Here is a 16,640-nt window from a genome sequence, read left to right on the forward strand (position 1 = left end):
CCACACTGTGGTACGAGTAGATCAGCCTCGGCTCACCCGAATCAAGAGTGGTGTTGGGCAAGAAGGATCTGTGCCAGTTCTCAAGTTGTTCGGCGCCAAGGAGCTCCATGTCCTCGGCGGGTAAACATGAACGATGTAGGTCTTGATTTGGCTGCCATTGCTGCCAACTGGATCGACTATAGGAAGAAGCTGGCTACGAACGGGGACCAGAGCATTGCATGCTAGGAAGAAGGCGAGCAAGGAAAAGCCTGTACCTTTGAGTATCTCCATGATCTTCTAGAAGCGATGGAAGATTAGGGATTAATGTACAGAGGAGAGAGTGAGGTTGGCCGTCTAAACTGATGATAGAGCTTAAATAAAGGGAGACGCGCGGGAACTTTGGATTCCCTATGGCATCCGAACAAGCTTGATCAACGTTGAGGATTCATGAAGGGGGCAACTCCAGCTGAGGCCACACAACATGGGTGGCAAACTGGCAATCATGGACTGCTTGATGGAGAACTAGCGGCAATCGTCAGAGTTAGCTGCTTTAGCCATCAAAGGGCTAAAATGATTGAATCAGACTGTCTTTAAGAGACTTTTCTATGCAGGGCTTCTCATGAACGGTGTTGCATGCGACATGCCTCATTATTCATTCTATCAAGCTTTCATGTAGAGATTTCTGGAGCGAATGTCAGATCTGCCGCCCAAAAAAAAGCTCATTTAAACAAATCAAGTCTCACCGACCAGCTCATCTCACATGGACATTGAAGAAGTATCGTACTGTGCATGATTTCTCAATAATATTTTACAATCATGTAGCAATTAGTTTAGGTACCACCTCCAATCCAATGCATGATTTCACGAAAATGATCATATACCTCTTTTGTATACCGCTTCGGTGGAAAATCTCTCTTCGTGGCCAATTATCTCAGATTTAAATGTCCCAATTATTCATTATATTAGTATCTTCTTAATTTGAACAGTCAGATCACCAAGAATTGCTGACACTAATATTTGGAAGCTCATTCTGCATAGCTCTTTCATAATTGACTTTATTATAAGATTTTTTAGAGTAGCGTACTTGTTTCCTCTTATTATAAAGTCATCCGTAGAATAGCAATGCTGGAGAAGATCAAGATGTTTTTTAACTTGCTTGGAAGAATAAATTTAACACTAACAAAATCGTTGCCAAAAAGGGATGAGCTATGAGTGCAGACTACCCTCTTTTTAGGTAAAAAGTACATACTACCCTCTTTATTCTCATAATAGGAATCTTTCTCTCATCTTCTCATTGATACCTATTTATGAGAATATCTGGACTATTTTGAAAACTTGTCTAAATATTATGATGCTTTTTTATAATATTTTATAAAAGGGATATCTAAGGTATTTTATAAAGGCGGGTGTTGGGTAGATCTCGTCACTTAATCAGTTACATCCAACCGATCTGATCGAAGCCCATCTGGAAAGCTGACCTCATCAGAAGACTGGTGATCCCTAGAAAATCGATCTCACCAGAAAACCGACCCTCGTCTGAATACTGAGGTAAGTGAAAGTCTAACCTCAACATCACCTAGTCGTGGCGACATTGTTCGAGTTGAAAACTATATCAACTAACAATGGTCTGTTCTCCAATAGCTTCGGTGAGAAACCGACTACTTGCCCATCACGACAGTCTTGTCCCGGAGATCGGATCCTTCAGCTGCCTACGATGCCTGATACTTCAGATTGATCATCTAACGACCTGACTTTCCACCCTATTTGGCGAGCCTGAGACTATTGGCATGCGGTGTCCTCACCTCGGACTGCTTCCAATCTCTTTCATCTTGTCCTGCTTAATGGCCAACCTGGATATCGACATCGGCCGAACTATCGGAGGTCAAGTGAGGCTATCATGCAGTCATATTAAATCGCGTCATCCTGAAGCCATACCCTAAACGGTCTACTCCACATCATGATAGAACACCACAAAGTCATTAATTATGTCATGTGCTCACGATAAGACCCACTGCCATGACCACCAGCACACTAGACAAAGGATTTGCCCATTGACGAGGCCATTGAAAGATGCCCCATGTGGCTCCATATGACAGGACATTATTGGAATACATTTTCGTCCTTTCATCCTTCATCCTGTTCTCTCTATAAATGATGGTAAGAGAAGACCCCCAAGAGATACGCACACTCAAAAACTCAGAGCCCAAAACTCTGCCTCACTCGTTCGTCCACCTCTTGTGCTAAAAACTGACTTAAGTGTCGAAGTATCTTTATCGGAGCCATCTTTAGCACGGATTTTTTTGCAGGTCTCTCTGCTACCACCAGACGCTGTCACCCGACCTTTCTGTCTGACCTGAGTTGACTCTGCTCCCGTTCAGCATACCATGAGCCCTCGCTCTCATTCTCGGCCTTCTCGATTGTGCCCTCTCTCCGATGAGTGATTCTTCTCCATCAATTTTTACCATCTGACACTCAGGCATGACGATCCAAATATCCCATCAGAGACGAGTCGAAACTGCTTGATGCACCAAGTAGGGAGGAGAAACATCCTTTTAGGAGCTATAATGGCCAAGATAAGAGCATAAAATACTTCCTTTAGTTCTGCTCGATGCTCATCACGGTGTGACGCACTTTTAATGACCTTCGGAGAGTCGAGTGCCTTGCGACCGGAGGAAACAGTAAACCAACAATAGCTTTCTACCTTGGTACAATAAGTTAGAGCACTGATGGAGGCTGTCCACAGTCTCTAGCAGACTGCGGAGTAGCAGCAACAGCAGCAATAGCAAACAAGGATTCGGCATCGCGGGACACACCCTCCAGAAAGAGTCTCCAGCCCCGTTCTCCATCTCGCCACTCATTTCGATGCTTCCACCAGACGGCTTCTCAGCTCATCCGATAGTCGCCACAACCTGACTCTCGATGTACTTTGCACACCACTTTTGGTGATCGTCAGTCCCCTTCCCTCCGACAAGCTTCTCACAAGGAGAAGAGAACACAATCTCCATCAAGATCTTCTTTCGGAGAAGATTCTACCTCCGGATATTCCAAGCATCCTGATGAATCTCACTGATGGCTGGATAAATACGACCTCAAGTTAAAGGAGTTTGATCGTCGCTTGAATCGCTCCAGGCAAATAGCCGAGATCCTACCGATGAGCTCTCGTCCATCCTTCTCTTGATGAATTCTTGACAAATCGATTCCAGATCGGTTCAAGATGTCACAATAGAACTATACGATGGCACCATTGATCTGCTCGACCACCTCGAGAGCTATGAATCTCTCATGCTTCTTTAGGAGGCATCCAACACCCTCCTCTATATCATCTTTCCGATCACTCTTAAAAAAATTGCTCGAATATGGTACTTCAGACTTCAACCAGAGAGTATCCATTCGTTCGATCAGCTTGGACAGCTCTTCTTGGCGCACTTTGGTACCAATCAAAGACGCCACGAACATTCAACAGCCTTTTCTCTGTCAGACAGCAAGACGGAGAATTACTATGAGATTTTGTGGCGTGCTTCAACACTGCCACCCTAGAGGTCCGAGATCTTGATGAGTCGATGGCCATTGGGCTATAAAGTGGGGACTACGCAACTCCAAATTTTCTTACTCCCTGGACAAGACACTTCCCTGAACATTTATCGAACTTCTCAAGCACGCGCAGAAGTACATACGAGCTGAGGAGGGCGAGAAGGACCAACATCGATCTGAGGGCAAAGATCCGAAGAAGAAGATCAAGAAAAAAGGAACCTCTGTAGGATCCAGCCGAGCCTGTGCTGAGAGGGAGGCCCCACCTTTCTGGCCAAGCTCGAGGCCAAAGAACTTTGGCCCCAGGTAGGATTCCTACACTCCTTTAACTACTCCTCATGCATAGATCCTCATGAAATAGAGGGGCAGGACTACCTTCGACGATCCTAGCCGATGAAGATAAGAGCAGCATTCCATAACCGGAGGCGCTAATGTCGGTTCCATCGTGACTACAGCCATGACATCAAGAGGTGCATTGAATTGAAGAACGAAATAAAGGATCTGATACGATTGGGATATCTTAGAAAGTACATGCGGGACCAACCACGTAGCTGTCAGGTGACTCTCAATCTCAACCGCGCTCCGACGAGAAAGTTCACACTCAACCTACGATGAACACGATCAACGTGAACTCACGGGACCAAACTTTGAGAAGCCAACAACTCAGAAAGCTTCCCCAAATATTGGTGATTAAACGCAACATCGTCTTCTCTGAAGAAGATCTGCAAGGAGTCTAAACTCCTTATAATGATGCTATTATTGTATCAATGATGATAGCTAATTATGATGTAAAATGATATTATGGAAGCTTAACTGACGTAATTTTCTATGATTATTTTTTCAAATGCAATTTTTTATTATCGACTTAAGCCAGTCAATGCTTTTTTGATCAAATTCACTAGCGACTTGGTCAAGATAGAAGGGGAGATAAAATTTCTATTACTGTCGACGACCACTCGATAATCGATCGTACAACTCAATTTTTTTATTTTCTAAATTTTTTCCATCTATAATGTTATCCTGAGGTGATCCAGGCTGAACGCACTCCAAGTGATCGTCTTAATGTATCACTTGCTCATGCGCTTCCCGACGAAAAAAGAAATTGATGAAATGAGGAGAGATCAGCAGCTGGCCCAATAATCCTACTTAAACATAGTCGAAAAAAAGAAGTCAGTTGAAGCTCTTCCCATCGATAATGGACTGGACCAAAGAAATGAAGAAAGTTACAGAGAATCTATGAGCGACTCACTTTCGTGCCTTTCAACAAGGAGGATCCGACTAGAATTGTTCAGGTTGGATCTTTCTTAAGCGACAACTGAAGGAGAAGCTGATCAACTTTTTGAGGAAGAATGCAGATGTCTTCATTTGGTCTGCTCAGACATGTCGGACATTCCACCTGATATGATTGTTCACCGACTAAATATCGATGTCAAGTACAAGTCGATGAGATAAAAAAAAAAAGAAGTTTCACTTTCGAGCGACAGAAGGCCATCGATGAGGAGGTCAATAGACTGCTAGTAGCCGACTTCATCCATGAGGTGACCTATCTAGATTGGCTCATGAATGTTGTGATAGTCAAGAAAGCTAATAGCAAGTGGGGGATATGCATCGACTACACCAATCTGAATAAAGTTTGTCCAAAGATAGCTTTTCACTACCCCTGATTGATCAACTAGTCGACGTTATATCGGGCTATCAGCTGCTCAACTTCATGGATACCTTCTCTGGCTATAGCCAGATTGGATGGTACTAGAGGATGAGGAGAAGACAACATTCGTCACCAATAAAAGCTTGTACTGCTATAAAATCATATCTTTTGATCTCAAAAACGTCAAGATTACATATTAGTGGCTGGTCAACAAAGTCTTTAAGAACTAGATCGATCGCAACATGGAGGTCTATGTCGATGACATGCTTGTGAAAAGTAAAAAATTGCTCTCTATATTGACAATCTGGCAGAAGCTTTCGATACCCTAAGGAGACATCAGATGAAACTAAATCTGACTAAGTATGCCTTTGACATCACGTCATAAAGTTTCTTAGTTTCATGGTAACAAAGCAGGGTATTGAGGCAAACTCCAAGAAGATCAAAGCGGCTCTCGACATGAAACCCCCGATCTCTCGATAGAATATCCAGAAGCTAGGAGGATGCATTGCATCTTTGAGCTGGTTCATCTCCAAGTCTGCAAAGCAGTGCCTCTCCTTCTTCAAAATCCTCGACAGATGAGCTTCACTTGGACAGAAGAATATTAGAAAGCTTTCAACGATCTGAAGTGATACCTCAGCTCTCCTCCACTTCCGACAAAGCCAAATATCGATGATGAATTACTCATGTATTTGGCTGTGACTCCTGAAGCCATCAGCTTGATACTTGTTTGAGAAGAAAATAAGGTGCAGAAACTAATCGACTATATAAGTTGGGTGCTGCGTCAGACAGAAGTTAGATATTCCTAGATCGAAAAGGTGGCCTTCACGATCATCACGACGACTCGATGATTGCGATCTTATTTTCAGACCTACTCAGTGAAGATCCTGACCGACCTCTCCCTAAGGACTCTACTTCAACAACCAAATACTTCGGAGAGGATGGCCAAATGGACAATCAAACTCTATGAGTTTGATCTCTCTTAGTTTCACAATCCTCGATGAAGGTTCAGATACTCGTCGATTTTATTGTTAAGTGCACTCAAAATGACGACAGTCAAATCGATGACCGCCTTAAAAAGAAACCTCATAGCCTGCTTGAATTTTATATGTGGATGGAGCCTCAAATGCCAAGGTTGTGGCGGGTCTCATTTTGACCAACATTGACAGAGTGGTGACTGAGTATGCTCTTCGCTTTGGCTTCAAAACTTCTAATAATCAAGCCGAATATGAAGCTCTGATAGCCGGACTGAAGATTGCCAAAGATCTCGATGTCAAACGCCTAAGGGTGTTCAACGACTCACAGCTAGCACTATAAGAAAATAAGTTATTAGCTACAAAAAATTTTCATCGCTAATAAGCCAGATTCGTCACTAATAATAATTAGCGACGAAAATTTTATCCAAAAATTTTATCACAAAAAATATCATCATTGATAATATTTTACGATGAAAATTTTTTCATCACCAATAAAAGTATTTGCGACAAACTATTTTCATCGTAAAAAACTAAAAATGAAAAAACTTATTCATAAAAAAAATAATTTATGATGAAAATTATTCGTCGCTATTATTTCAAACTTTTTAGCGATGAAAATTTTTTTTCACCAAAATTTTTTATTTAATTAAAAAATAAAAATTAAAAAACTTTAGTGACTAATATTTATATCATAAATAAATATTTTTTTAATAAAATTTTACATCACTAATAATTATTTATAATTAAAAATTTTTATCACTGTTAATTATATATTTTTTAAAAATTAAATCATTTTTATAATTTTTTTTATGATGAATATTTCATCGATAATAATTCCATCACTAATTATTTTTTTTAAAATTTAGATATTTTTTAAGTTATATGTATAATATTTTTTATAAATTAAAAATTTTAAATAAAAATTTACATAATAAAATGATAAATAAATTTTATTATTTTATTATATCAAATTAAAATTATAAGAATTTTAAAAAATATATATCAAAGAGCCGTCACATATCGGCATGTGGAGAATGAGGTGGAGATGGAGAATGCTCGACAAGCTCGACTGGTCTGCTGCTGGCTCAGCATCTGGATCATCTGCTCCATGTACGCCATTCGCTCCATCATTTGATCTGGAGCTGCTGATACTGATCGACACATGCAGCTAGCTCCTGAGCTCGCTGCTCAGCCTGCTGTCAATCCTCGACAGCCTGCCTCTGCATCTCCATCAACCGAGCCTGCATGTATAATGGATCTCAACCTTAAATGATCATGAAGATGAAGGAGCAGTGATCCCATATCCTAGATCCCTAACATAACAAGATCTCATACGAGCATCCAATCACAGATCTCATCATCTGTGGATGCGGTCAAGCCCTCATGGATAGGCTGGGATCTCATTTCGGTCATACGATCCTAAAAATAAAAATTAAAATTATTTTAATTTTTTAATAAAGATCAAATTATGAATAAAAAATTAATTAAAAAAATTTACAAAGAGCTCCTGACTCCCCTCGTCCACTCCTCCGACTGTCGCTGGTGGGTCTGTTGGTAGATATCAATCTTACCAGGATGCTCGTCACTCTAAGCATCTCTCCATAATTTAAAAATTATCTAAAAAATTTTAAATAATTAAAAAATATATCATAATTAGAAATTTAAAAAATACGCACCATGTGCTCCATGTGGCGAGTAAATGATCTTGAACCTCCACAATGCGGTATGGTCTGTCTCGTCCGATTCGTCGCATTCTGGACACATCGTCTCTACAAATTAGCAGTAAAATTAGTAGATAACAAATATAATTTAAGAATAAATGATTAAGTAATTAAAATCTAAAAAAAAATTAGATATGTAACTGATATGTCGGATCCTCGTAATGCCGGCATATGGTAGTTCAATCATCGATGGTGATGCTGTCATAGAGCTGCAGCTGCGCTGCCTCCGACCCATGAGCCTACACCATCCGGTACCAATACTGATGCATGTAATGGCGATAATCCTTGAAGCGCAAGGATAGATGGATATCGATCGCTCGCCTCACACGATCATCTTCAAAATCGATGATGTCAAATACACTCTATCAATAACAAACATTAGAAGAATACTATCAAATTAAATATTCATAATATAATTTATTTTACCTGTAAGTGGGTGTAAAAAAATCTGTCTTTGAGCTGGGACAACATGACGCCAATCGAAGAGCGTCATTGGGGCATAGCTGCAGCATATGATGCCCAGCTCGGTTTGCCATGGCTCACACCATTCCCTAATGGGTCTGGTGTAGTCGATCGGTATCTCTATCCAGAGATGCTGTCTCGGGTGCTCATGTCTTCAATGCTCTAAAGCAAGGTTCTTCGATGGACCTCGTCCTCGTCTAACCACCGATGTAGACTGACCTGAAACAACAATAAATAAATCATTAGTATGAACCAAATAAAAGAATCAAATTTGATTATATATAAAATGTGATGATTAATACCACTGGGACCAGCCTCACTGGGACCCGCCTCACTGGGATTCGGCTCACTCATAATCAGCTCATGGGACCTGCCAGTGTAGGATCCTCTGACACTGAAGCTAGTGAGACAATGGAGATCGATGAAGGTTCCTCAACCTCTGAGCTATCTGCAGGTAACTGTGAATGCGACCGTCGTCATCTATCTCCTGGTGTCATGTCTCAAGAATTGAGATGTAAATAAATATAATATTATATAATAATAATAATAATCAAATAATATTTTAATGAATACAATTATATTGCATATCATTATTGTAACACAAAATTGAACGAAAAATAAAGATCTACTCATCAATATTCGTATCTTCCTCGATGTATAGATCTTCGTCCGAATCACAGTAATCGATATATATATGTCTTCTATCTCATCATCATTTATGAACTGATTATCACCCTCTGACTCATCTAGATTAGATACAAAATTAGCTTCAACTTCGCTGGACGGAAGATCAGCCCTATTCAAAGGTGCCGTTACAAGTTCTTCATCAACCAAAAACTCGACTGATGTTTGTTCTTCTTGCTGAAAAGCTTCTTCTTCATGTAAATCTAAATTTCATCTATCTCTAATCGAGTTGGTATATCATATATGCCTCTAGGTATTATCTTTTGTACGACATGCCAATTACCTCGATACTTTAGGTCTTTCAAATATATTACTTGTTTCGCTTGAGTTGCTAATATGTACGGCTCATTTTGGTACCATATTCGTATAAGATTTATACTGATAAATTATGAATCGACATGTATCCCGATCTTTTTATTACTAATATCCATCATTCATACTGAAATAAAAATACAGAATTATTAGACCCATACTTAGTTTTATGATATCTACCAGTACACCATAATAATCAATCTCTTCTTCTCCTTCATATCCTGTTGTAGTAATTCCACTATTCTGGATCCGTCGTTGCATCTCAAGCTTTCTTATGTGAAATCTCATTCCTCCAATGATACAGGATATGTAGTGATTAAACCTTCATGGGACCACAAACTAAATTGTGCAACTCATCGGTTGCACCTACTTCTTTATTGAAATACTTATGTTTCACCTGAATCATAAAATAAAAAATTATGTTGATTGAAATAATATTATTTATAAATAAATAAATAACGTATCACTAATATAACTTACAAGATCACCAAATTATTTTATAATTTTTTTTCTATATCGATCATCTGCATCAGTATTATTCTCTCTATATAGTATACTATTGTGCTCACTGTAAAAAATTATAATTTTTAATTTTACACCGATATGAAAAAAATTTTTAATCTTTAAACAGTATCATAAGATGATACTTACTCAATAAAATCTTTAATTTCTTCACAATTATTTAGAACATAAAAGTGTGCCTTGGATAACTCGTTCACATCCATAAATTCAAATTTTTTTGCATTAATAGGTCGAACCGTTTGTTTAAATATAGACAATGTCAGCTCATTGTCACCTCATTCACGGTCTGTATTACGATCTCTATGATTGAATTTTATTTCGATATCATCAAGATACATTGAGCAGAATGTGACAGACTCGCAGCTACATATGCTTCCACTATAGAGCCTTCAGACCTTGCTTTATTGCGCACAAATTTTTTTAAGGTACACAAGAATCTGCAAACAAAAATAAATTTTAATTTTAAAAATATATTTATATCTTATAACAGATATGATAAAATACGTATAACTTCTTTATTTTCAATAGGATACATCTATCGATAATGTATCGGTCCGACTAAAAGAGCTTCTTTTGGAAGATGGACAGTCAGATGCACCATAACATCAAAAAATGATGGTGAAAATTTTTTTCTAACTTACAAAAAATGAGTACAATATCCTTCTCTGGTCTCTCCAGTAAGTTAATCTTCAATTTTTGACAACATAATTCTCGAAAAAATACTCCCAGCTCAATCAATACGATTTGAACATCACTATCCAAATAGCCATACATAATCACAGAAAGCAAACATTGCATCATCATATAGGAGTCATGACTTTTTATGCCAGAGATATTATCGTCGTTGTTCCCAACACACCGCGATACATTTGAAGCATATGCATCAAAAAATTTTACGGTTTTGAACCACCCACAAAAATTTTCTTTTCCTCTCCAAACAGCGAATAACATGCGGGTGGCATAAAAAATCTCTCACCTCGACGAACTAAATGCAACTCCGGTCGGATTTCTATTTCCTGCAGATCAAGATGAGCTTTTGTATCATCTTTTATTTTTCTGGAATATTCAAGACAGTACCGATGATATTATCACAAATATTTTTTTCGATGTGCATTACATCTACATTACAACGAAGTAGTAGCTGCTTCCAATACGGTAGTTCGAAAAAGATGCTCCATTTCATCCAATTTAGTTCATCTTCAGTATGCTTCCGCTTGCGAGTACCCGATATTTTTTCAAATCGAATATTTTCAATGACTTCAAGTTATTCTAAAATTTTTGATCCACTTAACTCCTTGGATGGTAGACGTCGATCGAACTTACCATCAAAGAATTGATTATAACAGATCCTCTAAGAATGATTAGCAGGAAGAAACCGTCGATGATCCATGAAACATATTTTTTGTCCGTGCTTTAAATGTAAGGAGGATGCATCCCTATTGCATATTGGACATACCAGATATCCTTTGGTGCTCCATCCAAATAAGTTTTTGTATGTCGAAAAATCATTTATAGTTCATAATATCGAAGTATGCAACTTAAAATTACTTCGACTCACAGAATCATATGTCTGAATCCCATTTTCTCATAACTCCTTCAGATCATCAATCAAAGATCGTAGATATACATCAATTTCATTATCTAGTATTTTCAGATCCGAAATCAACAGTGACATAAAAATAAATAAATCTTTCATGCACTTCTAAGGTGACACATTGTATACAACTAGCATCATAGGCCATATACTGTAAGAGGTACTCATATTGCCAAAGAGATTAAATCCATCTGTCGCTAGACCAAGCCTGATATTGCGTGGGTCACTCGTAAAGTATGGATACTTTGTATTGAAGTCTTTCCATACTAAAGAGTCGGTCAAGTGGCTAAGTATGTCTTCCTTCGGAATCCACTGCTCATAATGTCATCTCATTTTTTCAGCTATCCTTATGGACATATACAATCTTTGAAGTCTTAGAATCAATGAAAAATATCTCAAACTCTTTTGAGGTATCTTCTTTTCTTTCCTATTATCGATTTTGTATCTAGGATCACCCAATTCGGACATTCAGTTGCTTGATCATTATCTTTATAAAATAATATATAGTCATTTTTGCAAGCATGTATAAGAGTATAGTCAAGTCCAATTTCTCGCATGTATATTTTTGCTTCATAATATGATTTTGGCAGTCTCTCTCCATCAGACAGAACTGCTTTAATCCATATTAAAATTTGATCAAATAACTTCTGACTCCATCAGTTCACGATTTTGATATGAAGCAATTTTATCAAAAATTCTAACTTTGAAAATTTTGTATAGTTTGGATAAAGTGGCTCTCGTGCATCCCTTACAAGCTTTGCAAACTGTTCAGAGGTTCCTTCTATCTCAAGCTGGATATTATGTTCATAATCAAAATTGCTTTCAGATGCAGCAGTATCCACCTATACATTTGAACAAGTACCATAATATAAATCATATAACAATTCTCCTATACCCGTATGTTCGACAGGTCCATCAGCATCACTATCATCTTCAGTATCGTCATCGTCAAGCACCACCTCATTCAGACATCCTGCCCATGCCATGTCCAACAAGCATACTTCTTATTCATACCATATTATAGCAAATATTTCTCAACAAGTGTTAAGTGATGATATACCATATTGATACATCTCTTATATGGACACTTTATTCGAGTAGCACTGTCAGCCTTATGCCGTGTAAAATCAATGAAATCTCAAACTTTTTTTCGATATTCAGGCAAAAAAATTCTTCTAGCATTCATCAATTTTTGCTGATATTCATCTAACAATAAATACAAAATCATTAACAATCAAAAAAAATTTCATGGTATTCAAAATCCCGATCCAAATTTTGGACCAAATCGCATTCTGAATTCCAGCCAAAATTCTGATCCAGATCCAAATCCGGATCACTTCATACAAAATACATATATTTAAAAAGACATGCAGACTGAACATTAACATAAAATGTGTGGCCCTATCCCTTTATGAAGTAAAAATGCATGATCCTATCCTTTTCAAATCATTACGAACAGGTGTGGCCCTATTCCTTTCAGAAAAGTAATAATCTAATTATTGTTATTAGTGAATATTTCATCTTATTTATGTAAAAATTTCGGCAGCATCTCTCCATGATTCTCTAAGTATATAATGTGGATATGGTGCCCATGCACCCTATCCACCATATATCTGGAGAACAACGAACAGATAACTACTGAATACCACATAATGAAATAAAATATCAACTATTAATAATAATAATATTACTATTTTTTAAAAAAATAAAAATACGGGACATCCAAGTTTCGATCTCGATGAAGATCAAAACTTGAATGAAAATTTATGGCTCAATATAACTTAAGTACCATCTTTGAACGTGCATTCGAAGATGAATTTCTAATTTATCAAAAAGAAATAACTTCATATTAAAATTTTTTGATCAAAAATTTTAATAGAATCTTTTTTTTTAAAAAAATATCTTTTTTATTTATAATTTCAGCAGCATACAAAACAGCACATAAAATAATTTAATTGTAACAAATAACAGCAATGTGTATTGTGTTAGTGAAAAAATAATTAGTCAAATAATTAACTAACTTCAGTTGTAACACTAAAAAATAATATGCAACAATTATAATAATTTCAGCATCATATTTCATCCTCATGAAGACCTGACCTGACCCACCCCATCCCAACCCCACCGGCCCTAGCCCGGCCTAGTGTAGATTGGACCAGACCCAACCCGACCCAGCCCGACTCGACCCAGAACCAACCTGGCCCGGACCCTACCATCCCCAACCCACCCCATCCTGGCCCACCCCATCCCAGCCCGACCGGACTCGACCCGGCTCCACCCGGCCAGCCCCAGCCCGACCCGACCCTACCCGACCGCCCCACCCCGACTCCGCCATCCCTGGCCCTAGCCCGACCTGACCCGACTCCACCCGACCCACGGCAGCCCGATCGGCCCCATCCAGGCCCGACCCAACCAAACCTAGGCCCGACCCATCCGAACCCATGTGTGCCCGGCCCGCAGGCCCCGCGACCCGCAGGCCATGCATGCCCGGCCCATCATCCCCGACACAGCTGCACCCCAGCTCACCGTTACCGACTCCGGCTCTGGCTCGTCGGCCCCTCCCTGGCCCACCATCGCCCGCCTGGCTAGCAGGCCCCGGCACAGCCGCGACCCGACCCTATCCCGACTCGCCATCGTCAGCTTCGGCTCCGGCTCGGTGGCCCCGACCTGTCGTCGCCAACCCCGGCACGCCCCGGCATGCAAGCCCCATGTGGCAGCGGCCCGCAGGCCCACAGGCCGCATGTGGCCCAGCCCGTAGTCCCAGCCCAGGAGTGCCGGCCCCGGCATGCCGGCCCAGTGCTGTTCCCCATCCCCGGCCCAAACCCACCCAAAAAAAAAAAGAAGAGTCGATGTCGCTAGCTCCGGCTCCGGCTCGCCGACCCCGACTCATCGCCGGCACCACGTCGCAGTCCCCAACCCACCATCGTTGTCGCGGCCCGCAGGCCCCATGTGGCCGCGGCTCGCAATCTCCGTCGCAGCCCATAGGCCCCACGTGGCTGCGGCCCGTCGTCCCGGCCCAAGCGCGTCGTCCCCGGCACGCCGACCCCGGCACGTTCCCCGTCCCTATCCCCAATCGAAACCCACCCAAAAAAAAAATAGAGATTAAGTTGACTCACCTCGACAGCGGCAGCGATGGCGGAGGAAACCGGGATGAAAGAGGAAATCGGAGGCATGCGGGATGCCGGGGGGGAAGAAGCTCGTGGGAGGGGGAGGAAGCTGGACTGTCGAGGGGGGATGAGGAAGAAAAATGAGTTTCCGATGGGAGTTGATGGGATGTGAGATATTAGCGACATAAATTTTCGTCGCTAATAATCAATTTTCATCACAAATAATTCAAACAAAAAATATTTATGATAAAAAATTAATTTTCATCACTAAAAATTCTCGTCAAAAAAAAAATTTGCTAGAAAAATTTAGCCCCAAAAAAATATTATTGACGACAAAAATTTTTAATTTCATCGTTAATTACATAATTAGCGACGAAATTTTTTTTCGTCACTAATAATTAATAAAAAATAATTTTTTATTTTTAAAAAAATTTCTGACCAAGTCTTGTTCTCTGTATTATTTTTTTTTATTTATTTTTTATTCATCTCTTAGCCACAATAATGCAATAATATATGTATATATATGTGTGTGTATATATATATAGCTGATGTAGTAAATATATCAACTTTTCAGAATATTTTAGTAATGAAATGGATGAACTATGGTAAGAACAAAAACTTGTAATAACTATCGCTTCTCATCGACAGTCATCTCGATGAAACATGGGTGATGCAGTGCAAGCATCCACTCCTCAAGGGCCTATACCACCATCTATTATAGAGGACCTGTAACGATTCAACGATCTAATTTGACAGGTCCAAGCATTGACTAATACCATCCAGTATTTACAACAAATCATAGAGTAATGACAACCCCTGCAACAGGCTCCTCAAACTGTGCCCTCTCCGTGTAGCCAGCAAAACTGCTTCCAAAAATCTCCCTGGAGGTGTGCGTCATTCTGCCCTGATCGATTGACAATCACCATCCCATCAGGATCCAGCATGAAGAATAATGCCAATATTTGCCGGTCTCCTCCAATGGAGATTCGACCTTGGGTTACTTTTCGTGCCTCACAAAATCTCATCGGAAAGAGGATCTCGAGCAAAAGTATGAAAGATCGAACTCATCTGGAGGAGATTCAAATGGATAGCCAAAGGAATGACGACATCCTTGGCTTTAATTTCCAACCATCTTTCTCTTGATCCATCCCCAAGAATTGATTTTGGATTGGTTCAAGATGACAAAGATAGAGCCTTATAAAGATTGAGGATCAGGATATCTTAATATTCTACATACTTTTCTTGTGCATATATTATTTTTTAAAATTATCTAATATTTATTTTTATAAATATAAAAAAATTACTATAATATATCTAAACATTCTTCAATAAAAAAAATTATCACTAATAATCTATAATTTATAAATTTTTAATTTTTTTATTTTTTTAAATATTAGTGATGAAAATTTTTCATCCTAAATAGTGAATTATTATGATGGAAATAGATTTTTCATCACAAATATGTGTTATTTACAATAGAAATAAAAATTTTTTCGCAAATAATTTATAATTTTTAAATTTTTTTTATTTTTTTATTTATTAATGATGAAAATTTTTTATCATAAATAATAGAGTATTTATGATAAAAATTAAGTTTTGCATTCAATATTTGATTATTGATGACGTTAAATTTTTCATAAATAATTTATAATTTTTAAATTTTTAAATTTTTATTATTTTTTATGTATTAATGATGAAAATATTACATCATAAATACTAGAATATTTTTAATAAAAAATATATTTTTTATGATATAATATTTTTATCATAAATAATCTATATTTTAAAATTTTTAAAATTTTTTATTTTCTTTCAATATTAGCGATAAAATTTTTTTATCGTAAATACTAGAGTATTTATGATAGAAAATTACTTTGCATCATAAATACGTAAGTATTTGTGATGTAATATTTCATCAATAAATAATCTATAATTTTTAAGTTTTTAAATTTTTTATTTTTTTACACATATTAGTGATAAAAATTTTCATCATGAATAAAATTATTTATGATAAAAATTTAGATTTCATCATCAATACTCTATTATTTACGATAATATTTTTATCATACATAATACATAATTTTTAATTTTTTAAATTTTTTATTTTCT

General features: G+C 38.2%; 1 protein-coding gene across 1 annotated transcript in view; it reads left to right on the forward strand.

Annotated features, from left to right (window-relative positions):
• LOC140858622 (uncharacterized) overlaps positions 1–124 on the forward strand; it is a 3,362-nt gene extending 3,238 nt beyond the window's left edge. The window contains exon 3 of the mRNA XM_073259889.1: positions 21–124. Coding sequence (XP_073115990.1) covers positions 21–124 — 104 coding nt within the window. The remainder of the gene's footprint in view (positions 1–20) is intronic.
• The last annotated feature ends 16,516 nt before the right edge of the window (positions 125–16,640 follow it).

Source organism: Elaeis guineensis, chromosome 6 (genome assembly GCF_000442705.2).
Source record: "Elaeis guineensis isolate ETL-2024a chromosome 6, EG11, whole genome shotgun sequence".
In the NCBI taxonomy this organism is placed as follows: Eukaryota; Viridiplantae; Streptophyta; class Magnoliopsida; order Arecales; family Arecaceae; genus Elaeis; species Elaeis guineensis.